The following is a 27,340-nucleotide window of genomic DNA, read 5'->3' on the forward strand; positions in this document are numbered from 1 at the left end:
ACGTAATGACGTACTGGGGTGGGGGGGGGGGTGTCGACGTCCTCCCCAGTGATGATTTCTCAAAAAAAAAACGCTCTGTTTCGTCATTCCGTTACATTTCTGCCACAAAATTCTTTGTAATGAACACGTTACATTACGTTACATCATGGCGGGGCCGTGACGTTGCAGTTGTCGGCCATTTGACGAGCGCCCTCTGGTGGACGTAGCGCGGGAGTGCATCCGGATTGAGTCTTTACACACACACACACACACACACACACACACACACACACACACACACAGGGATGATGGAGCGCATCCACACGGCCGGAATATGGATGGCGGAGAGTCTCCAGCGGGAAACGGGAAGCTTGGAGGGCCTTTGGTTGTTCGCCACCCACGCCGGGAACCCCAAGGCGGCCTTCCTGCTGCTCTTCCCCCTCGCCGACTTCTTCAGCCGGCGAACCGGCGTCGCGGTGCTGTGGGTCGGCGCCCTGGCGGACTGGCTCAACCTGACGCTCAAATGGTGAGTTTGAACACTTTTATACGTTCGTTACTTGTCCATACCTTGTGTATGACGTCATATTTTGTTAAAAAATGTAAAATATAAGTCAAAAGTACAGTATACCTTTTGCTGCTGACAACAAGCTTATCCATACACTTGGGTAAAACGGAATCCATTAGGTGTGTGGGGAAAAATCGATTCGAATTCGAATCACGATTCTCACGTTGTGCGATTCAGAATCGATTCTCATTTTTAAAAAATCGATTTTTTTTTGATTTTTTTTTATTATAATTTATTTTTTTTTTTTTTTTTAATTAATCATCCATCCATCCATCCATCTTCTTCCGCTTATCCGAGGTCGGGTCGCGGGGGCAGCAGCCTAAGCAGGGAAGCCCAGACTTCCCTCTCCCCAGCCACTTCGTCCAGCTCTTCCTGTGGGACCCCAAGGCGTTCCCAGGCCAGCCGGGAGACATAGTCTTCCCAACGTGTCCTGGGTCTTCCCCGTGGCCTCCTACCGGTCGGACGTGCCCTAAACACCTCCCTAGGGAGGCGTTCGGGTGGCATCCTGACCAGATGCCCGAACCACCTCATCTGGCTCCTCTCGATGTGGAGGAGCAGCGGCTTTACTTTGAGCTCCCCCCGGATGGCAGAGCTTCTCACCCTATCTCTAAGGGAGAGCCCCGCCACCCGGCGGAGGAAACTCATTTCGGCCGCTTGTACCCGTGATCTTGTCCTTTCGGTCATGACCCAAAGCTCATGACCATAGGTAAGGATGGGAACGTAGATCGACCGGTAAATTGAGAGCTTTGCCTTCCGGCTCAGCTCCTTCTTCACCACAACGGACCGATACAGCGTCCGCATTACTGAAGACGCCGCACCGATCCGCCTGTCGATCTCACGATTCACTCTTCCCTCACTCGTGAACAAGACTCCGAGGTACTTGAACTCCTCCACTTGGGGCAAGATCTCCTCCCCAACCCGGAGATGGCACTCCACCCTTTTCCGGGCGAGAACCATGGACTCGGACTTGGAGGTGCTGATTCTCATCCCAGTTAAACCAATTGGGAAATATATATACATAGTTAAATGTTGTTACCCACATACGAAAAACGAGCAGGCACCTGCTGCATATGCCACAACAGAAGAAAAAAAAAAAAAAGAGATGGACACTTTTACGGAGCGGAGAAGGGACGCCTCGCCGGGGTCCGGGACCGAGGCCCCTTCCCCCGAGAGGGCCCCACCGGGAGCCGTAGCTGAGGCGATCCGCGAGAAGGGCCCGACGCACGTCCAGGGTCACCACCGCGTTCACCGCACCGACACCCCGCCTCGTCCGCCTTCGCCGCGGCCGGCATCACGCGCAGCAGGTAAGCAGCTTACCTGCCCGCCACCCCCGTGGCCGGGGGCTCGTAACAGGGGTCACTCCGCGCGCAGTGCGCTCACGAAAGGGGTGGGGCTCACCCTGGTTGATATAGACAGCAGGACGGTGGCCATGGAAGTCGGAACCCGCTAAGGAGTCTGTAACAAATCAACTAGCCCTGAAAATGGATGGCGCTGGAGCGTCGGGCCCATACCCGGCCGTCGCCGGCAGCGAGATGCGCTTGGAGGTGCGCTCAGCGCGGCTCCCATATGATTGCGCACTGGTGTGCGTCTGGGTCGTGTCAGCGTGGCACGCGAATGTCTGTGCTGCATTGGATCAGTCTCCTTTCTTTAACAGGCAAAAGCTTTATAACCTCACTAATGCCTTGCATCGTCTATATTAGATATATAACAACGGGCGGGTGCGGTTCTAATCAAATGTTAGATCGGGTGGGTTAGGGTTAGGGTTAGGTTTGGGGTTAGGGTTAGGGTTAGGGTTAGGGTTAGGGGTATGGTTAGGTATGGCGGATGGTTGACGACTTTCTGATGCGGTTGCGGATGAAATAATTGCCTATCCGCGCATCTCTAATACACAGCAATACCATAACAATGCAATCCAATTCAGCAACACTCAGAAGTGCAATAAACAGAGCAATTGAGAGGAGACACAAACACGACATAGAACAAACCAAAAGTAGTGAAAAAAAAATTAATATTATCAACAACAATATCAATATTAGTTACAATTTCAACATAGCAGTGATTAAAAATCCATCATTGACATTATCATTACACATTTATAAAAAAAAAAGAACAATAGTGTCACACTTGCATGCAGGCCCGGCCCTAACCAATCTGGCGCCCTAGGCAAGATTTTAGGTGGCGCCCCCCCACATCGGCAGTGAAGTGTATATACTCACAAGAAACCGAATAGCTTTGTCTTTGACCTTTTTTTTTACTTAAAGAAAGCAAATTAACAATCAGAATAGTTAACAAGATAAAAAAAAATATGAATAAATAAATGAATGCAAAAAATAAAAAATGAATATATGAAATACAATATTTTTTACATACATATTGCTTAATTAACATTAATGATGTGCACTTTAACAACTAGGCTTACAACTATACCTAATATATAAAGGGGTGGAAAAGTGACTATTACCTGCAGGGCAAACATTAGCTAGCCAGAAGGCAATAACAATGTAAACAAAAAACACCTGCTTAAAAGATCTAATACAAATGTCCCTGAGGAATGTAAGGTGGGAGTACTGTAATTACCTAACGTTACATTATTATTTTCCATAACAATTTAGCCCCCTCCACAATATTAACCCAACGTTAAAACAGAACTAGCTATTTATTGATTAGCAATTGCCGAATCATGTAACATTAGCTTAATGCTAAAAAGCCAGGTTACTATCACATTCTGTAACAGACAAATAATTTCATGTAGGCTAACGTTACCTACCTGCTACCTCTGTCTTTTTCTCGTTTCTCCTCCTCTTCTTTTCTCTTTTTTCTTCCCTGGGCACCTGACAGTTTTGGCCGTTTTGACATCCTGTGTTGATTTTTTGATGTGGTGACGTCCAAAAAGAGTCATGATACGGGAAGGGAGGGGGGCACCGTGCGGGGGGGGGGGGGGGGGGGGGTAATGTTGTAACAAATAATATTTATATTATATAGGCTTTACTTTGCATTTTAATTAACGTGGGATTATTTTTTGTATTTAGCAATAATAGTACCAACTTTTTTTTTTTTTTCTCCAACATTTGTGGCACTGGCGTGGCGCCCCCTGATGGACGGCGCCCTTAGCATTTGCCTATACGGCCTATGCCACGGGCCGGCCCTGAACACTTGTATACGTTCGTTACTTGTCCATACCTTGTGTATGACGTCATCAAAATGTAAAATATAAGTCAAAAGTATACATTTTGCTGCTGACAACAAGCTTATCCATTAGGTGTGTGGGGAGAAATCAATTCGAATTCGAATCGCGATTCGAATTCGAATCGCGATTCTCACGGTGTGCGATTCCGAATCGATTCTCATTTTTAAAAAATCTATTTTTTTTTTTTACATTATATATTTTTTAATTTTTTTAATTTTATTTTTTTAAATTAATCAATCCAACAAAACAACACACACTTTGCGCGGTTTGCGGGCACAACCGCGGAGTCCGCGGATTATCCGCGGATCGGGCGGATGAAATAAAAAAAAATTAGATTTTATCCGCGGGTCGGGTCGGGCGGTTGAAATAAAAAAAAAAATTAGATTTTAAATAGATTCAGGTGGGTGGCAGTTAAACCAATTGGTAAATATATATACATAGTTAAATGTTGTTACCCACATACGAAAAACGAGCAGGCACCTGCAGCATATGTCACAACAGAAGAAAAAAAAAGAAAAGAGATGGACACTTTTACGGAGCGGAGAAGGGACCGAGGCCCCTTCCCCCGAGAGGGCCCCACCGGGAGCCGTAGCTGAGGCGATCCGCGAGAAGGGCCCGACGCACGTCCAGGGTCACCACCGCGTTCACCGCACCGACACCCCGCCTCGTCTGCCTTCGCCGCGGCCGGCGTCACGCGCAGCAGGTAAGCAGCTTACCTGCCCGCCACCCCCGTGGCCGGGGGCTCGTAACAGGGGTCACTCCGCGCGCTCCGCCCGCGCAGCTTACCTGCCCGCCACCCCTGTTGCCGGGGGCGCGTAACAGGGGTCACTCCGCGCGCAGTGCGCTCACGAAAGGGGTGGGGCTCACCCTGGTTGATATAGACAGCAGGACAGTGGCCATGGAAGTCGGAACCCGCTAAGGAGTCTGTAACAAATCAACTAGCCCTGAAAATGGATGGCGCTGGAGCGTCGGGCCCATACCCGGCCGTCGCCGGCAGCGAGACGCGCTTGGAGTTGCGCTCAGCGCAGCTCCCATATGATTGCGCACTGGTGTGCGTCTGGGTCGTGACAGCGTGGCACGCGAATGTCTGTGCTGCATTGGATCAGTCTCCTTTCTTTAACAGGCAAAAGCTTTATAACCTCACTAATGCCTTGCATCGTCTATATTAGATATATAACAACGGGCGGGTGCGGGCGGGTGCGCTTCTGATCAAATGTTTCATCGGGTGGATGGCGGATGGTTGACGACTTTCTGATGCGGTTGCGGATGAAATAATTGCCTATCCGCGCATCTCTAGTGTGTGGGGAAAAATCGATTCGAATTCGAATCGCGATTCTCACGTTATCGATTTATTTTTTTTTATTATAATTTTTTTTTTTTTTTTAATTAATCAATCCAACAAAATAATACACAGCAATACCATAGCAATGCAATCCAATTCAGCAACACTCAGAACTGCAATAAACAGAGCAATTGAGAGGAGGCACAAACACCACACAGAACAAACCAAAAGTAGTGAAAAAAAAATGAATATTATCAACAACAATATCAATATTAGTTACAATTTCAACATAGCAGTGATTAAAAATCCCTCATTGACATTTTCATTAGACATTTATAAAAAAAATAAAAAAAAGAACACACTTGCATGGCATCTCATAAGCTGGACACTGTGTCCAATATTTTCACAAAGATAAAATAAGTCATATTTTTTGGTTCATTTAATAGTTAAAACAATTTACATTATTGCAATCAGTTGATAAAACATTAACCTTTACAATTATAAAAGCTTTTTTACAAAAATCTACTACTCTGCTTGCATGCATACTTGCCAACCTTGAGACCTCCGATTTCGGGAGGTGGGGGGTGGAGGGGGGCGTGGTTGGGAAAGCGTGGTTTAGAGGGGAGGAGCATATTTACAGCTAGAATTCACCAAGTCAAGTATTTCACACACACACATATATATATATATATATATATATATATATATATATATATATATATATATATATATATATATATATATATATATATATATATATATATATATATATATATATATATATATATATATATATATTGTTGCGTTTTGGACCAGTTGTTCCTCCCAGGGAATTCAAGTCACAATTCGCTCCCAAGTTCTTTCCGACACTTTAAAGCTGAGTTGAAAAACCACCAGAGACAGAATAGGTATTTTGTTGTATATTCTCAAAGCTTTGCCAATATACATTTTGATTGAGACCAGTCTAACCCTAGAACCTTCTATCGCGCCTCCCAAAATGGTCTGTCTTCCCAACGCCAAAAACCTCTCTTTCCTTCCCCCTCCCTAGCCATAACACAAGCACAACGTCTCCCTAGCCATAATACATTCCAAAGAACTCAAGGTTAACACACACAGTTTGCTTGCTGACAGAGCATCAAGAGAAGAAGTGGAAAACACGAGCTGTTTTCAAATATGACAAAGAAATGGAAGAAGTACAACTTAAATTCGGATATATGTAAATATCTGCCTCCGACAATTTATATATATATATATATATATATATATATATATATATATATATATATATATATATATACATATATATATATATATATATATATGTATATATATATAAGAAATACTTGACTTGGTGAAGTCAAGTATTTCATATATATATATATATATATAAGAAATACTTGACGTTCAGTGAATTCTAGCTATATATATATATATATATATATATATATATATTTATTTTATCATATATATATATATATATATATATATATATATATATATATATATATATATATATATATATATATATATATATATATATATATATATATATATATATATATATATATAAGAAATACTTGATTTTCAGTGTTCATTTATTTACACATATACACACACATAACACTCATCTACTCATTATTGAGTTAAGGGTTGAATTGTCCATCCTTGTTCTATTCTCTGTCACTATTTTTCTAACCATGCTGAACACCCTCTCCGATGATGCATTCCGCTTCGTCTCCTTGTTGTGTGCGCAGTTGTGCACTGCACTCTCTAAAAGCCGTATATGTTATTGTCACATATGCATGTACACTAGATGGCAGTATTGTCCTGTTTAAGTGTGTCACAACATTGCTGTTTACGGCAGACGAGCTGCTTTACGGTAGACAAAACGTGACTGCTGTTGTTGTGTGTCGTTGCCGCGCTGGGAGGACGTCGATGAAAATGCCTAACAATAAACCTGGAGGGGGGCGTGGCCTCCAGCTCCGCCAGAATTTCGGGAGATTTTCGGGAGAAAATTTGTCCCGGGAGGTTTTCGGGAGAGGCGCTGAATTTCGGGAGTCTCCCGGAAAATCCGGGAGGGTTGGCAAGTATGGCTTGCATGTCAACAGACTGGGGTAGATCCTGCTGAAATCCTATGTATTGAAAGAATAGAGAATCCTTTTGAATCGGGAAAAAATAGTTTTTGAATCGAGAATCTTGTTGAATTGAAAAATTTTTTTTGATTTTGAATATAATCGTGACCCCAAGAATCAATATTGAATCGAATCATGGGACACCCAAAGATTCACAGCCCTATTATCCATACACTTGGGTAAAACAGAATCCATCCTATTTGGGTCCCACATCAACCTTAAGAAAGTCAGTGACTTCACTATAAAAGTGGGTGACATTGTTATCACCAGGAAAGATGAGGTCACCTACCGAGGTTCCATTCTAGAGGCTAATCTTTCCTGTGATAAAATGGCAACCAAGGTAATCAAAAAGGTCAACCAACGAACGAGATTTCCCTACAGAATCTCCTCTCTGGTCAACAAAAGCACCATGAAGATTCTAGCGCAGTGGTTCTTTACCTTGTTGGAGGTACCGAACCCCAGCAGTTTCATATGCGCATTCACCAAACCCTTTAGTGAAAAATAAAATGTTTTTTTTTTTTTCAAATTCAAGACAAAGTTATATGTTTTTGGTAACACTTTAGTATGGGGAACATATTCTAAGTAAAAAAGACTTAATTTAGAGTTTTTTGGACACTAGGGGAACATATTCTAAGTAGCAAAGACTTTGTCAGGCTTGTCCCTGACAGTTTGGTAAAGTTTTAGTTTTTCCTCCATCCATCCATCCATCCATCTTCTTACGCTTATCCGAGGTCGGGTCGTGGGGGCAGCAGCCTAAGCAGGGAAGCCCAGACTTCCCTCTCCCCAGCCACTTCGTCCAGCTCTTCCTGTGGGACCCCGAGGCGTTCCCAGGCCAGCCGGGAGACATAGTCTTCCCAACGTGTCCTGGGTCTTCCCCGTGGCCTCCTACCGGTCGGACGTGCCCGAAACACCTCCCTAGGGAGGCGTTCGGGTGGCATCCTGACCAGATGCCCGAACCACCTCATCTGGCTCCTCTCGATGTGGAGGAGCAGCGGCTTTACTTTGAGCTCCTCCCGGATGGCAGAGCTTCTCACCCTGTCTCTAAGGGAGAGCCCCGCCACCCGGCGGAGGAAACTCATTTCGGCCGCTTGTACCCGTGATCTTGTCCTTTCGGTCATAACCCAAAGCTCATGACCATAGGTGAGGATGGGAACGTAGATCGACCGGTAAATTGAGAGCTTTGCCTTCCGGCTCAGCTCCTTCTTCACCACAACGGATCGATACAGCGTCCGCATTACTGAAGACGCCACACCGATCCGCCTGTCGATCTCACGATCCACTCTTCCCTCACTTGTGAACAAGACTCTGAGGTACTTGAACTCCTCCACTTGGGGCAAGATCTCCTCCCCAACCCGGAGATGGCACTCCACCCTTTTCCGGGCGAGAACCATGGACTCGGACTTGGAGGTGCTGATTCTCATCCCAGTCGCTTCACACTCAGCTGCGAACCGATCCAGTGAGAGCTGAAGATCCTGGCCAGATGAAGCCATCAGGACCACATCATCTGCAAAAAGCAGAGACCTAATCCTGCAGCCACCAAACCGGATCCCCTCAACGCCTTGACTGCGCCTAGAAATTCTGTCCATAAAAGTTATGAACAGAATCGGTGACAAAGGGCAGCCTTGGCGGAGTCCAACCCTCACTGGCAACGTGTCCGACTTACTGCCGGCAATGCGGACCAAGCTCTGGCACTGATCATACAGGGAACGGACTGCCACAATCAGACAGTCCGATACCCCGTACTCTCTGAGCACTCCCCACAGGACTTCCCGAGGGACACGGTCAAATGCCTTCTCCAAGTCCACAAAACACACGTAGACTGGTTGGGCAAACTCCCATGCACCCTCAAGGACCCTGCCGAGAGTATAGAGCTGGTCCACAGTTCCACGACCAGGACGAAAACCACACTGTTCCTCCTGAATCCGAGGTTCGACTATCCGGCGTAGCCTCCTCTCCAGTACACCTGAATAGACCTTACCGGGAAGGCTGAGGAGTGTGATCCCACGATAGTTAGAACACACCCTCCGGTTCCCCTTCTTAAAGAGAGGAACCACCACCCCGGTCTGCCAATCCAGTGGCACCGCCCCCGATGTCCACGCGATGCTGCAAAGTCTTGTCAACCAAGACAGCCCCACAGTATCCAGAGCCTTAAGGAACTCCGGGCGGATCTCATCTACCCCCGGGGCCTTGCCACCGAGGAGCTTTTTCACTACCTCAGCAACCTCAGCCCCAGAAATAGGAGAGCCCACCACAGACTCCCCAGGCACTGTTTCCTCATAGGAAGACGTGTTGGTGGGATTGAGGAGGTCTTCGAAGTATTCCCTCCACCGATCCACAACATCCGCAGTCGAGGTCAGCAGAGCACCATCCTCGCCATACACGGTGTTGATAGTGCACTGCTTCCCCTTCCTGAGGCGGCGGATGGTGGTCCAGAATTGCTTCGAAGCCGTCCGGTTTGTTAGATAGTTTTTCCTCTGTGTTTGTTTTATTTCCTGTCAGCACTCTTATTTTGGTACAGTTTCCTGTTTGTCTTTCTGAGTGCTGTCCCCTCAGGTGTGGCTGATTGGCACCTGGCCACACCTGGTGTCAATCAGCCAGCTATTTACACCTGCCCTGCCCGCCAGTCACTGTTGGATTATTGTCATTCCTACCTGTCGATATCGTTACAGCTACTACCTGTCGTGCTACTACTTGTCCTTGTACCTGTCGTCGTAGCGGTAAGCTGTTCCTGTTAGCTATTTGTAGTTTGCTTTCTCCTAGCTCTTTTGTTTCGTGTTTTCTTGTTAGTAGTGATGGGTTGATGAGGCGTCATGAAGCGTTTCGACACATTGCAAAACTGTATTGATACTGTGTCGATACTGTGTCACTAAATACTGACATCTGCTGGACATTAAAAATCCCTACAGGCAACCTATGGACCGACTCAACTGACACTGATTTGATGCCCTAGTACAGGGGTCACCAACCTTTTTGAAACCAAAAACTACTTCTTGGGTACTGATTAATGCGAAGGGCTACCAGTTTGATACACACTTAAATAAATAAATATATTGTCATTTGTAAGTTACACATAAGTGTGATTTAAACAAGAATAGCTAAATAAATAAATGTATATATATATAAAAAAATGGGTATTTCTGTCTGTCATTCCGTCGTACATTTTTTTTTCCTTTTACGGAAGGTTTTTTGTAGAGAATAAATGATGAAAAAACACTTAATTGAACGGTTTAAAAGAGGAGAAAACACGAAAAAAAAAAAAAAAAAAAATTTTGAAACATAGTTTATCTTCAATTTCGACTCTTTAAAATTCAAAATTCAACCGACAAAAAGAAGAGAAAAACGAGCTAATTTGAATCTTTTTGAAAAAATTAAAAAAAGAATTTATGGAACATCATTAGTCATTTTTCCTGATTAAGATACATTTTAAAATTTTGATGACATGTTTTAAATTGGTTAAAATCCAATCTGCACTTTGTTAGAATATTTAACAAATTGGACCAAGCTATATTTCTAACAAAGACAAATCAGTATTTCTTCTAGATTTTCCAGAACAACAATTTTAAAAGAAATTCAAAATACTTTGAAATAAGATTTAAATTTGATTCTACAGATTTTCTAGATTTGCCAGAATATTTTTTTTGAATTTTAATCATAGTAAGTTTGAAGAAATATTTCACAAATATTCTTCGTCGAAAAACCAGAAGCTAAAATATTTATTATTCTTTACAATAAAAAATTAAAAAAAAATTACTTGAACATTGATTTAAATTGTCAGGAAAGAAGAGGAAGGATTTTAAAAGGTAAAAAGGTAAATTTGTTTAAATATCCTAAAATCATTTTTAAGGTTGTATTTTTTCTCTAAAATTGTATTTCTAAAAGTAATAAGAAGCAAAGTAAAAAATAAATGAATGTATTTAAACAAGTGAAGACCCATCCATCCATCCATTTCCTACCGCTTATTCCAAGTGAAGACCAAGTCTTTAAAATATTTTCTTGGATTTTCAAATTCTATTTGAGTTTTGTCTCTTTTAGAATTAAAAATGTGGAGCAAAGCGAGACCAGCTTGCTAGTAAATAAATACAATTAAAAAAATAGAGGCAGCTCACTGGTAAGTGCTGCTCTTTGAGCTATTTTTAGAACAGGCCAGCGGGCGACTGATCTGGTCCTTACGGGCTACCTGGTGCCCGCGGGCACCGCGTTGGTGACCCCTGCCCTAGTATATACAATAATATAAACCAAGTCATTGTATTTTATTTAGGATTATTTCATATCTTCATTTAAATAAAAATATATTTTAATATTTTTTAGATACAGTCAATAAATAATGTGACGGGTTAGGGCCAGGGTTAGGGTTATAATAAGGCCATGCCGAATAAGGCATTAATAAGTACTTAATAATGACTAGTTAAGAGCCAATATGTTACTAATTTGCATGTTAATAAGCAAATAATTAATGGTGAATATGTTACCCATACTAAAGTGTTAACCCTACCAGCAAGTCTTCCTATGAGGAAGCAGAGCCTGGGGAATCTGTGGTGGGCTCTCCTATTTCTGGGGCTGAGGTTGCCGAGGTAGTTAAAAAGCTCCTCGGTGGCAAGGCCCCGAGGGTGGATGAGATCCGCCCGGAGTTCCTTAAGGCTCTGGATGTTGTGGGGATGTCTTGGTTGACAAGACTCTGCAACATCGCGTGGACATCGGGGGCGGTACCTCTGGATTGGCAGACCGGGGTGGTGGTTCCTCTCTTTAAGAAGGGGAACCGGAGAGTGTGTTCCAACTATCGTGGGATCACACTCCTCAGCCTTCCCGGTAAGGTCTATTCAGGTGTACTGGAGAGGAGGCTACGCCGGATAGTCGAACCTCGGATTCAGGAGGAACAGTGTGGTTTTCGTCCTGGTCGTGGAACTGTGGACCAGCTCTATACTCTGGGCAGGGTCCTTGAGGGTGCATGGGAGTTTGCCCAACCAGTCTACATGTGCTTTGTGGACTTGGAGAAGGCATTCGACCGTGTACCCCGGGAAGTCCTGTGGGGAGTGCTCAGAGAGTATGGGGTAACGGACTGTCTTATTGTGGCAGTTCGCTCCCTGTATAATCAGTGTCAGAGCTTGGTCCGCATTGCCGGCAGTAAGTCGGACACGTTTCCAGTGAGGGTTGGACTCCGCCAAGGCTGCCCTTTGTCACCGATTCTGTTCATAACCTTTATGGACAGAATTTCTAGGCGCAGTCAAGGCGTTGAGGGGATCTGGTTTGGTGGCTGCAGGATTAGGTCTCTGCTATTTGCAGATGATGTGGTCCTGATGGCTTCCTCCGGCCAAGATCTTCAGCTCTCACTGGATCGGTTCGCAGCCGAGTGTGAAGCGACTGGGATGGGAATCAGCACCTCCAAGTCCGAGTCCATGGTTCTCTCCCGGAAAAGGGTGGAGCGCCATCTCCGGGTTGGGGAGGAGATCTTGCCCCAAGTGGAGGAGTTCAAGTACCTCGGAGTCTTGTTCACGAGTGGGGGAAGAGTGGATCGTGAGATCGACAGGCGGATCGGTGCGGCGTCTTCAGTAATGCGGACGCTGTAACGATCCGTTGTGGTGAAGAAGGAGCTGAGCCGGAAGGCAAAGCTCTCGATTTACCGGTCGATCTACGTTCCCATCCTCACCTATGGTCATGAGCTTTGGGTCATGACCGAAAGGACAAGATCACAGGTACAAGCGGCCGAAATGAGTTTCCTCCGTCGAGTGGTGGGGCTCTCCCTTAGAGATAGGGTGAGAAGCTCTGTCATTCGGGGGGAGCTCAAAGTAAAGCCGCTGCTCCTCCACATGGAGAGGAGCCAGATGAGGTGGTTCGGGCATCTGGTCAGGATGCCACCCGAACGCCTCCCTAGGAAAGTGTTTCGGGCACGTCCGACCGGTAGGAGGCTACGGGGAAGACCCAGGACACGCTGGGAAGACTATCTCTCCCGGCTGGCCTGGGAACGCCTCGGGATCCCCCGGGAGGAGCTGGACGAAGTGGCTGGGGAGAGGGAAGTCTGGGCTTCCCTGCTTAAGCTGCTGCCCCCGCGACCCGACTTCGGATAAGCGGAAGAAGATGGATGAATGGATGGATGGACTAAAGTGTTAACATGTTTTATTACTGGTGCACAAAATGAAGCGTGCATGAACATCACCTTGTTCAAACAACAAAACCAACACAGTGCATAAACTCACAACAAATTACACACCTGCAAATCAGTCTGACTTCTGCTGTTGTCGTATCCGTAATACGCCGATAGGGAGAAGTTTGTATTTACACGATGAGTCGGGTGTGTTTTGACCTCTGCCGACTCACCGAATCCTGAGGGTTCCATCGAACCCAGGTTAAGAACCACTGTTCTAGCGGGAACTCTCATTCAACCCTTTTTCCAGTACGAATGCACCTCCTGGTACCCTAGTACCTCCAAAACCCTTAAATCTAGACTCCAAACATCCCAGGACAAGCCAGTCAGATTACTTCTAGACCTCCACCCCAGATCCCACCTCACTCCTACCCACTTCTCCAAAGTGGGCTGGCTCAGGGTGGAGGACAGAGTAAAACAACTTGCACTGAGCCTGGTCTATAAAATCCGCTACACCTCCCTGATACCGAAGTACATGTCAAACTACTTCCTTAACGTAAATGACCACCATAACCAGAACACCAGGGGGAGCTCCACTAACCACGTTAAACCCAGATTCCGATCTAACCAAGGTCTTAACTCATTCTCTTTATATGCCACATCAATATGGAATGCACTCCCAACAGGTTTAAAAGAAAGGGCATCTCTATCCTCCTTTAATTTAAAGTCACAAAGTTGCAACAAACCGCCGGCCTCGTCATTCACCCTGAGCTGTAAAGACCCACTTCCGGGTAAAGTGAAGGTTGTTAGCCCCGAAGTACACAGGCCCTGGAGGAACGTCTCTCCTGCGCCCCTCAACTACGGTCTGGGAGCCCCCCCCCCCTCCCCCACCCACACAAAGCACGCCTCTTCTCTGCACGCCTCTTCTTTTCCTTGTGACACAGAAGGACGACACCGCAGCGCTCCAATAAAACACACTCAGATCTTCTGTTTCTAGCCGATACTACATAAAAAATAACGTAAAATAACGCAGTAACGCATCATGTAGTAACGGTAACTGAGTTACTGAATATAAAAAAATAACGCGTTAGATTACTAGTTACCGCCGAAACTAACGGCGTTACAGTAACGCATTAGTCCCAACACTGGATTTCGCTACAAAACACGAAACGTTACGAACTTGGCACCACAAAGATCTTGTTGTAATTTGGTAGAAATGATGACGACGACCGGCACAGTGGAACAGAGGTTAGTGCGTGTGCCTCACAATAAGAAGGTCCTGGGTTCGATCAAATTTGGCAATATTTGCAAATCTTGCAGGATGGCTTTTTCGATTACGCATGCACCTCCTGGTACCCTAGCACCTCCAAAACCCTCAAATCTAGACTCCAAACATCCCAGAACAAGCTAGTCAGATTACTTCTAGACCTCCACCCCAGACCACACCTCACTCCTACCCACTTCTCCAAAGTGGGCTGGCTCAGGGTGGAGGACAGAGTAAAACAACTTGCACTGAGCCTAGTCTATAAAATCCACTACACCTCCTTGATACAAAAGTACATGTCAAACCACAACACCAGTGGGAGCTCCACTAACCACGTTAAACCCAGATTCCGATCCAACAAAGGTCTTAACTCATTCTCCTTCTATGCCACATCAGTATGGAATGCACTCCCAACAGGTGTAAAAGAAAGGGCATCTCTATCCTCCTTCAAAACCGCACTAAAACAACACCTCCAGGCAACTTCAACCCTAAACTAACACCCTTCCACATCCCACCTCCCCGGATTGTAAATAATCAACTGTAAATAATCAAATGTAGATACTTATTCTTGTTCTTATGCTTTCTGATCTTTCTCTCTATGCCCACTACTTGCTGTACATATCCTACCAAGTCAGACCTGTTAAAGATTGGGTGTGTGTGCGTGTATTGTACCAGCCCGAGCCAAAAACGAGAAAACAGCCCGAGCCTGTTATTGCACGTTTGATGTGCAACACGCACATGTCATTCAGCTATTTGTTACTCTGAGTTGATCATCGTCGACTTCAGGAGGAGCAGCACCGACCCTGCCCCCCTCTACATCAACGGCGAGCGTGTAGAGAGGGTCCACACCTTCAGGTACCTTGGAGTCCACATCTCTAATGACTTCTCCTGGACAGTCAACACCACATCAATCATCAAGAAGGCTCAGCAGCGGCTACACTTCCTTAGAGTCCTCGGGAAGTACAACCTGAAGCCTGACCTGCTGCTGACCTTCTACCGCTCGTCCATCGAGAGCCTGCTGACCTACTGTATTACGGTATGGTACGGCAGCTGCACTGCAGCAGACAGGGAGAGGCTGCAAAGAGTGGTCAAGACGGCTCAGAAGATCATCGGCCGCCCTCTCCCCTCTCTGACGGACATCTACACCTCCCGCTGCCTCAACAGAGCCAGTGCCATCATCAAAGACAGCACCCACCCTGGCTCTCTTCAGGTCGGCTCTGGGAAGCGCTACAGGTGCATTAAAACCAAAACAAACAGGCTAAAGAACAGCTTCTTCCCCAGGGCCATAACCATCCTGAACGGACTGCCCCATTGTCCCTCATAACTGCCTTCTCTTCGGTGCAATAACCCATTCCACCAACCACCCTGTTTTTGTTTTGTTTTTTCATGTATATATTCATTTCACACCATATTCATTGCACTTCTACATTTTTTTAAATTTTTATATATTTGCACATTGTTTTTCTAGCATGCACACATCGCACTGTATGGAATGGCCTCAATCTCGTTACCTTGCGTAATGACAATAAAGCTGATTCTGATTCTGATTCTGATATATGTATTTGATCATTAAAAAAAAAAAAAAACTTTAAAAAAAAGTTCCCACTTTTTTATTCATGCGAAACTATTTTAATTGTATTTTATTTTTTCCTAAAGGGAATTCACGGAAAATAAATTGTTCAGTAATAAAAGAATTTAGTGCAGAGTAACAAATTTAACAAAATTAAAACATAAGCGTGTAAACTGGGGCCCAAATTTGAGCCCTCCATAACCAAAAATATTCACACTTTTTTGTTATCCATCTATTTTCTACCGCTTGTCCCTTTCGGGGTCACGGGGGAGGGGGGAGGGGATGCTGGAGCCTATCTCAGCTACAATCAGACGGAAGGCGGGGTACACCCTGGACAAGTCACCGCCTCATCGCAGGGCCAACACAGATAGACAGACAACATTCACACTCAATATAATTGTTGTCATTTTTGTTAGTTTACTAGAGTTTTCCTATATTTTTTTATTATCACATATTTTTGGTAATTTTTGTTTACTATAGTAACTAGATTAATATTATTTATCATATTTTTTGTTTTATATATATATATATATATATATATATAGATATGTATAGATCACCTATGAACCCACGCCAGGAAACCAACCAAAAAAGAACAGAAAAGGAAACAACATCATCTGGTACAACCCCCCATACAGCAAAAACGTCTCAACTAACATTGGCCACAAATTCCTCACTCTGATTGACAAATACTTTCCCAAAGGCAACACCCTAAGAAAAGTATTCAACAAGAACAACATTAAATTGAGCTACAGCTGCATGAACAATATACGACAAATTATCTCAAACCACAACAAAACAATTGCAAATGAGCCGTCGGCCCCCAGACAGAGCGACCCCAAAACCAACAAAGGCTGCAACTGTCGCAAGAAACCTGATTGCCCTCTCAACGGGGGGTGCTTATAAACATCAGTTGTCTACCAATCTAAGGTAACACGCAAAGACATTAACACATCCGACACATATGTAGGATTAACCGAGGGAGAGTTTAAAACCAGATGGAACAATCACAAGGCTTCTTTCAGGAACAAAAACCTGCGGAATACCACAGAACTCAGCAAACACATTTGGGACCTCAAAGACAATAATGTTGAATATTCAATAACATGGCAAATTCTTGCATCCAGCACACCTTACAATAGTGGTAATAAAAGATGCAACCTATGCTTGAAAGAGAAACTGTTTATTATGTACCGTCCAGACCTGTCATCCCTCAACAAGCGCAGCGAAATTGTATCAGCATGCCGCCACAGACGGAAACACCTCCTAGGTAACACATGAGCCAATCACCACACCCCTAGGCCAGCCTGTACCCACCCACTCTGTGCCCTATATAAACCATGGTATGTGAATGCTCCCATTAAAATCTCCTGATGATTGAGGGAACCCCCTCATGAAACAGGCCTGTAGAGATGAAGTAGTCTTGTGATTTTTTTCCCCACACATACATATAGATATATAGATATATATATCCATCCAAGTTGTTCAAGGATTATTTTTTTTCAGTGTAAAAATAACAAATTCAACATAATTGAACCATGGGCCCTAAGCAGAATGTTATTTTGAGCCCCCATTATAAAAATGTTGCACACTTTTTATTTATTTATAGTTTTTTTAGATATGTATCTCGTGCTCACATGATACATATCTCGTGCACACGAGATACAATGCGAAGCGTCTCTTTCACCAACTCTGCACCCTGGTTTACTCCCACACTCCGCAAGTTACAAACAAAGAGACGCCAACTTGGACGTCTTTACAAAAGAACTGGTCTCACTGTACACACGGACATGTACATCCAACACCTTCAACACTACAAAGACTGCCTAAACAACACCAACTCATCCTACTACACAACTTTCATCAGTTCTAATGAAGGCAACTCCAAGACACTTTTTTCTATTCTTGGCAACATTTCAAATCCTCCGCACTCACTTCCCTCTCATATGGCCTCAACTTCTATGTTGCTGCTTCTTGATCTTAGCGCTGCTTTCGATACCGTCGATCATAATATTTTATTAGAGCGTATCAAAACACGTATTGGTATGTCAGACTTAGCTTTGTCGTGGTTTAACTCTTATCTTACTGACAGGATGCAATGCGTCTCCCATAATAATGTGACCTCGGACTATGTTAAGGTAACGTGCGGAGTTCCTCAGGGTTCGGTTCTTGGCCCTGCACTCTTTAGTATTTACATGCTGCCGCTAGGCGACATCATACGCAAATACGGTGTTAGCTTTCATTGCTATGCTGATGACAGCCAACTCTACATGCCCCTAAAGCTGACCAACACGCCGGATTGTAGTCAGCTGGAGGCGTGTCTTAATGAAATTAAACAATGGATGTCCGCTAACTTCTTGCAACTCAACGCCAAGAAAACGGAAATGCTGATTATCGGTCCTGCTAAACACCGACATTTATTTGATAATACCACCTTAACATTTGACAACCAAACAATTACACAAAGCGACTCAGTAAAGAATCTGGGTATTATCTTCCACCCAACTCTCTCCTTTGAGTCACACATTAAGAGTGTTACTAAAACGGCCTTCTTTCATCTCCGTAATATCGCTAAAATTCGTTCTATTTTATCCACTAGCGACGCTGAGATCATTATTCATGCGTTCGTTACGTCTCGTCTCGACTACTGTAACGTATTATTTTGGGGTCTCCCTATGTCTAGCATTAAAAAATTACAGTTGGTACAAAATGCGGCTGCTAGACTTTTGACAAGAACAAGAAAGTTTGATCATATTACGCCTATATTGTATATACCTTTATATACATATATACATATATATATATATACCTATACTGGCTCACCTGCACTGGCTTCCTGTGCACTTAAGAAGTGACTTTAAGGTTTTACTACTTACGTATAAAATACTACACGGTCTAGCTCCGTCCTATCTTGTCGATTGCATTGTACCATATGTCCCGGCAAGAAATCTGCGTTCAAAGAACTCCGGCTTATTAGTGATTCCCAGAGCCCAAAAAAAGTCTGCGGGCTATAGAGCGTTTTCTATTCGGGCTCCAGTACTATGGAATGCCCTCCCGGTAACAATTAGAGATGCTACCTCAGTAGAAGCATTTAAGTCCCATCTTAAAACTCATTTGTATACTCTAGCCTTTAAATAGCCCCCCTGTTAGACCAGTTGATCTGCCGTTTCTTTTCTTTTCTCCTCTGCTCCCCTTTTCCTTGAGGGGGGGGGGGTCACAGGTCCGGTGGCCATGGATGAAGTGCTGGCTGTCCAGAGTCGGGACCCGGGGTGGACCGCTCGCCTGTGCATCGGCTGGGAACATCTCTACGCTGCTGACCCATCTCCGCTCGGGATGGTGTCCTGCTGGCCCCACTATGGACTGGACTCTTACTATTATGTTGGATCCACTATGGACTGGACTCTCACACTATTATGTCAGACCCACTCGACATCCATTGCTTTCGGTCTCCCCTAGAGGGGGGGGGTTACCCACATATGCGGTCCTCTCCAAGGTTTCTCATAGTCATTCACATCGACGTCCCACTGGGGTGAGTTTTTCCTTGCCCGTATGTGGGCTTTGTACCGAGGATGTCGTTGTGGCTTGTGCAGCCCTTTGAGACACTTGTGATTTAGGGCTATATAAATAAAGATTGATTGATTGATTGATTGATTGTTCGTTCCCTTATGCAAGTTTTTATTTCCAAAATCACCCAGATTCACCAACAACTTCCTTCTTCTTCTCCTCAACCCCAGTTCACCCCCCCCCCCCCCCCTGCCTCCCTCATCCATTCATTTTCTAGTGTTTCACTGCCTTCTCAGTTGGACATCACTGCACTTATCCGTGGATCCAAGCCATCCACCTGTCTTTTAGATCCCCTCCCTACTGCTTTGGTGAAAGTCTGCCTCGCCTCACTGATCCACCTCATCACCAACATCATCCATTCTTCTCTCACTACTGGAATTGTTCCCTCTGCTTTCAAAACAGCAGCCATAACACCAATTTTGAAAAAAACCAGGCTCAGATCCAAATAATTTGAATAATCTTCGTCCAATTTCGAATCTGCCATTCATCTCAAAAATCCTTGAAAAAACTGTCTCCTCCCAACTTCACTCCCACCTACACTTAAATAACCTATATCAGGGGTGCTCATTACGTCGATCGCGAGCTACCGGTCGATCTCGGAGGGTGTGTCAGTCGATCACCAGCCAGGCATTAAAAAAATAGTCCTAAAAATGAGCGATCATAAATTTTCACTATGACGTCACTTTCGTCACTTGATTGACATTCGCGGCACCCGAGGGTCTTCTGAGATGACGCTGGCTGCTGCCAGCTCATTAAAATGACCGACTGGAAGGCGAGAAACACTTTATTTCAACAGACTCTGGCGCCGTACCTGTCGTCAAAACGCCAAAGACCGACTGCACAGTTGCACAATAAAAGTGCTGCTTCATCCTGCCTGCGCTACCAAAATAAGAGTCTCAGAAAGCTGGCGTGCACAAGCTAGCAAACTACGGAGTTTGCCAACAATGTATTTCTTGTAAAGTGTATACAAAGGAGTACGGAAGCTGGATAAATAAGATGCCCAAAACCAACCACTTTCATGTGGTATTGGACAGAAAGGAGGACTTTTTTTCTCCTCCATTCGAAAATGCGGACATTATCAGCACCACTGTCTGATTCCTATCAATGCAAGTCATCAGAATCAGGTAATACACCAACTTATATTCTTGTCTTCATGAAAGAAAGGAAGCTATATGCGTTAAACATGATTGTATTATCATTAAACACCTTTAACTTATTAACAATATTAACTATATGTGTTAAACATGCTTGTATTATCTTTAAACACCTTTAACTTATTAACAATATTAACTATATGTGTTAAACATGCTTGTATTATCTTTAAACACCTTTAACTTATTACCATTAACTATAAGTGTTAAACATGCTTGTATTATCTTTAAACACCTTTAACTTATTAACAATATTAACTATATGTGTTAAACATGCTTGTATTATCTTTAAACACCTTTAACTTGTTAACAATATTAACTATATGTGTTAAACATGCTTGTATTATCATTAAACACCTTTAACTTGTCAATATTAACTATATGTATTAAACATACCTTTATTTTCATTAAACACCTTTAATTTATTAACAATATTAACTATATGTGTTAATCATGCTTGTATTATCATTAAACACCTTTAACTTGTTAACAATATTAACTATATGTGTTAATCATGCTTGTATTATCTTTAAACACCTTTAACTTGTTAACAATATTAACTATATGTATTAAACATACCTTTATTTTCATTAAACACCTTTAATTTATTAACAATATTAACTATATGTGTTAATCATGCTTGTATTATCATTAAACACTTTTAACTTCTTAACAAAAACATATGTTTCATATATAAGTAAATATAAATGATATATATGAATGAGGTAGATCACCACGACTTGATCAATTGAAAAGTAGCTCGCCTGCAGAAAAAGTGTGAGCACACCTGACCTATATGAACAATTCCAGTCTGGTGTCCGCCCCACTGCATAGCACTGAAACAGCACTAGTAAAAATGACAAAGGATCTCCTCCTGGCAGCTGATTCTGGTCTTCTCTCTATCCTAATCCTCTTAGATCTCACTGCAGACTTTGACACCATTTCACACACTGTCCTCCTGCATAGATTGCACAGTATTGGCATCACAAGCAACACTGGTTTAGATCATATCTCTCCGACCGCACTCAGTTTGTTCAACTCCGTTTATTCAAATCCCCTCCGTCTCCCGTTTCCTCTGGTGTCCCCCAGGGCTCTGTTCTTGGTCCCCTGCTTTTTATCATTTACATTCTTCCCCTGGGCAATATTTTCCGTAAATTTAAAATACATTTTCACTGTTATGCGGATGACACCCAGCTCTACATCTCCACCAAACCAACTGCCTCTCTTCCTCCTTCCTCCCTTACAGACGGCCTCAGTCAACTCAAGCAGTGGTTCTCATCCAATTTCCTTCAACTCAATAGTATTAAAACCGAAATCTTACTTGTCGGTACAAAAACCATTCTCGCCAAAACCAACAGCTTGTCCGTTACTCTCTGCAATTCCTCTGTCTCACCCTCCTCTTGTTACATTTCACCTCTTTGCTCTTTTATTGCACTTTGTCATGTTTGTTTTTGAATAGTTTTCTTAAAAAGTGAGGCGGGCCTTTGAAAATGGAGCACTTTGGTCCCCCCCTGGTCTCTCCTATCCTCCCGTACATACAGTATGTGCACACTATGAAGCAGGACAGCGTCGTCATGGATACCACAATGGTTGTTTGCAGGGTGATGTTCGGAGAAAGGCCATATTGGTGGATCGGTGAGTCCCGAGTCTTCCTGGCCAAGCAGCCCCAGGTCCAGCAGTTCTCTGCCACCTGTGAAAATGGAGCAGGTGAGAAGTTGGTCAAACTCCACTCGCCTCTCCTTTCTTAAATGTTGATGTTGTTTCGTTCCAGGAAGTCCCTCGGGGCACGCCATGGCGACGGCGGCAGTGGGGTGGGTGGTGGCGTCCTCGCTGGCCTCCTTCCTGTCCCGCCGTACCCACAGGTGGCGCTGTCTGACACCTTGGAACTAACCAGTCCGAGCCTCGAGTCTCCTCTTTGTGTTGCAGCTGGCCCCTGACCTCGGCTCCTTACCTGCTCTATGCCGCCTTCCTGCTCGCCGTCTGCCTTTCCAGAGTCTTCCTTCTGGCCCACTTCCCGCACCAGGTGCTCTCTGGGGCCCTCACAGGTAAAGCCCACCCCCGGGGGCTCTTTGCACGACACCCTATTGATCTAGAAGAAAGTCAAACACTTCCTCAAGCAAGTTCAAATAAAGCTTAACGGTCTCTAATGTTTGCCCCCCCGAGGTCTTCTGGTCGGGATCCTTCTGAACCGCAGGGTGCCAAAAGGCCGCCGCCTCTTTTTCTTCTTCAGCCTCAGCGCCGCTTTGATGGGCGGCGCCCTGATGCTGTACCTTGGTCTGCAGCAGCTGGGGGTCGACCTCTCCTGGTGAGTAGCAGACCTGACCTGAAATTAGCAAAAATATTAGCATAAAATATTAGCAGAGTAAAATTAGCATTCTAACGTTAGCATGTAAACTAGTAAACAGCGAGCATATTTCTAGGATGGTACCAAGTTTCTAAGATGGCGCTAAGTAAAACCAAATTCAATTTTACTAAGGTAAAAACTATGAAATTAGCGAAAATATTAGCATAAAATATTAGCAGAGTAAAGTTAGCATGTTAATGTTACCATGTAAACAGCGATCATATTTCTAGGATGGCACAAAGTAACAAAATCCATGGTTATTAGGTTAAAAAGTATGAAATTAGCATAAAATATTAGCAGAGTAAAGTTAGCATTTTAATGTTACCATGTAAACAGCCATCATATTGCTAGGATGGCACAAAGTAACAAAATGCATGATTATTAGGTTAAAAAGTATGAAATTAGCTCAAATTTTAACATAAAATATTAGCAAAGTAAAGTTAGCATGTTAATGTTAGCATGTAAACTAGTAAACAGCGAGCATATTTCTAGGATGGCACCAAGTTTCTAAGATGGCGCTAAGTAATGATATCCAATTTTATTAAGTGAAAAAGTATGAACTTAGCGAAAATTTTAGCATAAAATGTTAACAGAGTAAAGTTAGCATGTTAATGTTACCATGTAAACAGCGATCATATTGCTAGGATGGCACAAAGTAACAAAATACATGATTATTAGGTTAAAAAGAATGAAATTAGCGAAAATATTAGCATAAAATATTAGCAGAGTAAAGTTAGCATGTTAATGTTAGCATGTAAACTAGTAAACAGCGAGCATATTTCTAGGATGGCACCAAGTTTCTAAAATGGCGCTAAGTAACGAAATCCAATTTTATTAAGGTAAAAAGTATGAAATTGGCGAAAATATTAGCATAAAATATTAGCAGAGTAAAGTTAGCATGTTAATGTTACCATGTAAACAGCGATCATATTTCTAGGATGGCACAAAGTAACAAAATACATGATTATTAGGTTAAAAAGTATGAAATTAGCGAAAATATTAGCATGAAATATTAGCAGAGTAAAGTTAGCATGTTAATGTTAGCATGTAAACTAGTAAACAGCGAGCATATTTCTTGGATGGCACCAAATTTCTAAGATGGCGCTAAGTAATGAAATCCAATTTTATTAAGTGAAAAAGTATGAACTTAGCAAAAATTTTAGCATAAAATGCTAGCAGAATAAAGTTAGCATGTTAATGTTATCATGTAAACAGCCATCATATTTCTAGGATGGCACAAAGTAACAAAATACATGATTATTAGGTTAAAAAGTATGAAATTAGCGAACATATAAGCATAAAATATTAGCAGAGTAAAGTTAGCATGTTAATGTTAGCATGTAAACTAGTAAACAGCGAGCATATTTCTAGGATGGCACCAAGTTTCTAAGATGGCGCTAAGTAACGAAATCCAATTTTATTAAGGTAAAAAGTATGAAATTGGCGAAAATACTAGCATAAAATATTAGTAGAGTAAAGTTAGCATGTTAATGTTACCGTGTAAACAGCGATCATATTGCTAGGATGGCACAAAGTAATAAAATACATGATTATTAGGTTAAAAAGTATGAAATTAGCTCAAATATTAGCATAAAATATTAGCAGAGTAAAGTTAGCATGTTAATGTTAGCATGTAAACTAGTAAACAGCGAGCATATTTCTTGGATGGCACCAAATTTCTAAGATGGCGCTAAGTAATAAGTAATGCTAACATTAACATGCTAACTTTACTCTGCTAATATTTTATGTTAAAATTTGAGGTAATTTCATACTTTTTAACCTAATAATCATGCATTTTGTTACTTTGTGCCATCCTAGCAATATGATCGCTGTTTACATGGTAACATTAACATGCTAACTTTACTCTGCTAATTTTTTCCGCAAATATTTTTGCTAATTTCATACTTTTTACCTTAATAAAATTGGATTTCGTTACTTAGCGCCATCTTAGAAACTTGGTGCCATCCTAAAAATATGCTCGCTGTTTATTAGTTTACATGCTAACATTAACATGCTAACTTTACTCTGCTAATATTTTATGCTAATATTTGAGCTAATTTCATACTTTTTAACCTAATAATCATGCATTTTGTTACTTTGTGCCATCCTAGCAATATGATCGCTGTTTACATGGTAACATTAAAATGCTAACTTCACTCTGCTAATATTTTATGCTAATATTTTTGCTAATTTCATACTTTTTACCTTAATAAAATTAGATTTGGTTACTTAGCGCCATCTTAGAAACTTGGTGCCATCCTAGAAATATGCTCGCTGTTTACTAGTTTACATGCTAACATTAACATGCTAACTTTACTCTGCTAATAATTTATGCTAATATTTGAGCTAATTTCATACTTTTTAACCTAATAATCATGCATTTTGTTACTTTGTGCCATCCTAGCAATATGATCGCTGTTTACATGGTAACATTAAAATGCTAACTTTACTCTGCTAATATTTTATGCAAATATTTTTGCTAATTTCATACTTTTTACCTTTATAAAATTGGATTTGGTTACTTAGCGCCATCTTAGAAACTTGGTGCCATCCTAGAAATATGCTCGCTGTTTACTAGTTTACATGCTAACATTAACATGCTAACTTTACTTTGCTAATATTTTATGCTAAAATTTGAGCTAATTTCATACTTTTTAACCTAATAATCATGCATTTTGTTACTTTGTGCCATCCTAGCAATATGATCGCTGTTTACATGGTAACATTAAAATGCTAACTTTACTCTGCTAATATTTTATGCAAATATTTTTGCTAATTTCATACTTTTTACCTTAATAAAATTGGATTTCGTTACTTAGCGCCATCTTAGAAACTTGGTGCCATCCTAGAAATATGCTCGCTGTTTACTAGTTTACATGCTAACATTAACATGCTAACTTTACTCTGCTAATATTTTATGTTAAAATTTGAGGTAATTTCATACTTTTTAACCTAATAATCATGCATTTTGTTACTTTGTGCCATCCTAGCAATATGATCGCTGTTTACATGGTAACATTAACATGCTAACTTTACTCTGCTAATTTTTTCCGCAAATATTTTTGCTAATTTCATACTTTTTACCTTAATAAAATTGGATTTCGTTACTTAGCGCCATCTTAGAAACTTGGTGCCATCCTAAAAATATGCTCGCTGTTTATTAGTTTACATGCTAACATTAACATGCTAACTTTACTCTGCTAATATTTTATGCTAATATTTGAGCTAATTTCATACTTTTTAACCTAATAATCATGCATTTTGTTACTTTGTGCCATCCTAGCAATATGATCGCTGTTTACATGGTAACATTAAAATGCTAACTTCACTCTGCTAATATTTTATGCTAATATTTTTGCTAATTTCATACTTTTTACCTTAATAAAATTGGATTTCGTTACTTAGCGCCATCTTAGAAACTTGGTGCCATCCTAGAAATATGCTCGCTGTTTACTAGTTTACATGCTAACATTAACATGCTAACTTTACTCTGCTAATATTTTATGCTAATATTTTCGCTAATTTCATACTTTTTAACCTAATAATCATGCATTTCGTTACTTTGTGCCATCCTAGCAATATGATCGCTGTTTACATGGTAACATTAAAATGCTAACTTTACTCTGCTAATATTTTCGCCAATTTCATACTTTTTACCTTAATAAAATTGAGATTTCAGGCTGCACAGAAACGGAGGCCTACATAAGTTGGTAAGGGAAGTGGTACTTCGTGTCTTGGAGGGAGAAACAGCACCCTCTGGTGGTGTTTGCCAATCAAGACAACTCCCCCACACCCCCACAGGTCTTTAAGTTTGGCTCACAAGTGGTGCCAGCGTGCCGACTGGGTCCGCCCCGACATGTCCTCCTTCACGTCTCTGACCCGGGACTGCGGGACCCTCCTGGGCCTGGGCCTGGCCGAGTACTGGAAGCCCGGCGGCTGGTCTCTGCCCCGGACCTGGCGGGCCTTGTCCCTGGCCCTGTCCTCGGCGGGCTTGTACCTGGTCCACCGCCTGCCCACGCCCGGGCGACCGCCGGCGCTCTTCTACTCGCTGGTCTTCGTCAAGTTCGCCCTGGTGCCTCAGATCGTGATGGCGCTGGTGCCGGGTCTGGTGCACCTTGTGACGCGCAGGAAGAGAGACTAGTCCAGCGGGGTCCGGGGCTTCTACTTGAAACAGAATGTCTACCTCCAGAGGGTCGTTGAAATGTCGGAAAATGTTTTCAGAA

At 42.7% G+C, this 27,340-nt stretch overlaps 1 protein-coding gene across 1 annotated transcript; it reads left to right on the plus strand.

The window, feature by feature from the left end:
* Positions 1–67: 67 nt before the first annotated feature.
* Positions 68–27,340, plus strand: g6pc3 (glucose-6-phosphatase catalytic subunit 3). Its single transcript, XM_061931691.1, has 6 exons — positions 68–505; positions 22,374–22,480; positions 22,545–22,635; positions 22,700–22,818; positions 22,937–23,078; positions 26,919–27,340. Exons 1-6 carry the CDS (start codon positions 285–287, stop codon positions 27,256–27,258), a joined length of 1,020 nt encoding a protein of 339 aa, XP_061787675.1. The 5' UTR covers positions 68–284; the 3' UTR covers positions 27,259–27,340.

The sequence above is a fragment of the Nerophis lumbriciformis genome, linkage group LG39 (genome assembly GCF_033978685.3).
Source record: "Nerophis lumbriciformis linkage group LG39, RoL_Nlum_v2.1, whole genome shotgun sequence".
NCBI classification, from domain to species: domain Eukaryota; kingdom Metazoa; phylum Chordata; class Actinopteri; order Syngnathiformes; family Syngnathidae; genus Nerophis; species Nerophis lumbriciformis.

Excerpts from the sequence above, each read along its gene's own strand:
- g6pc3 (XM_061931691.1), top strand. The coding sequence starts at position 285 with ATGATGGAGCGCATCCACACGGCCGGAATATGGATGGCGGAGAGTCTC. Across the intron at positions 22,819-22,936 it reads GCTCTCTGGGGCCCTCACAG|GTCTTCTGGTCGGGATCCTT; the intron begins GTAAAGCCCACC and ends TGCCCCCCCGAG. Across the intron at positions 23,079-26,918 it reads CTGGGGGTCGACCTCTCCTG|GTCTTTAAGTTTGGCTCACA; the intron begins GTGAGTAGCAGA and ends ACACCCCCACAG.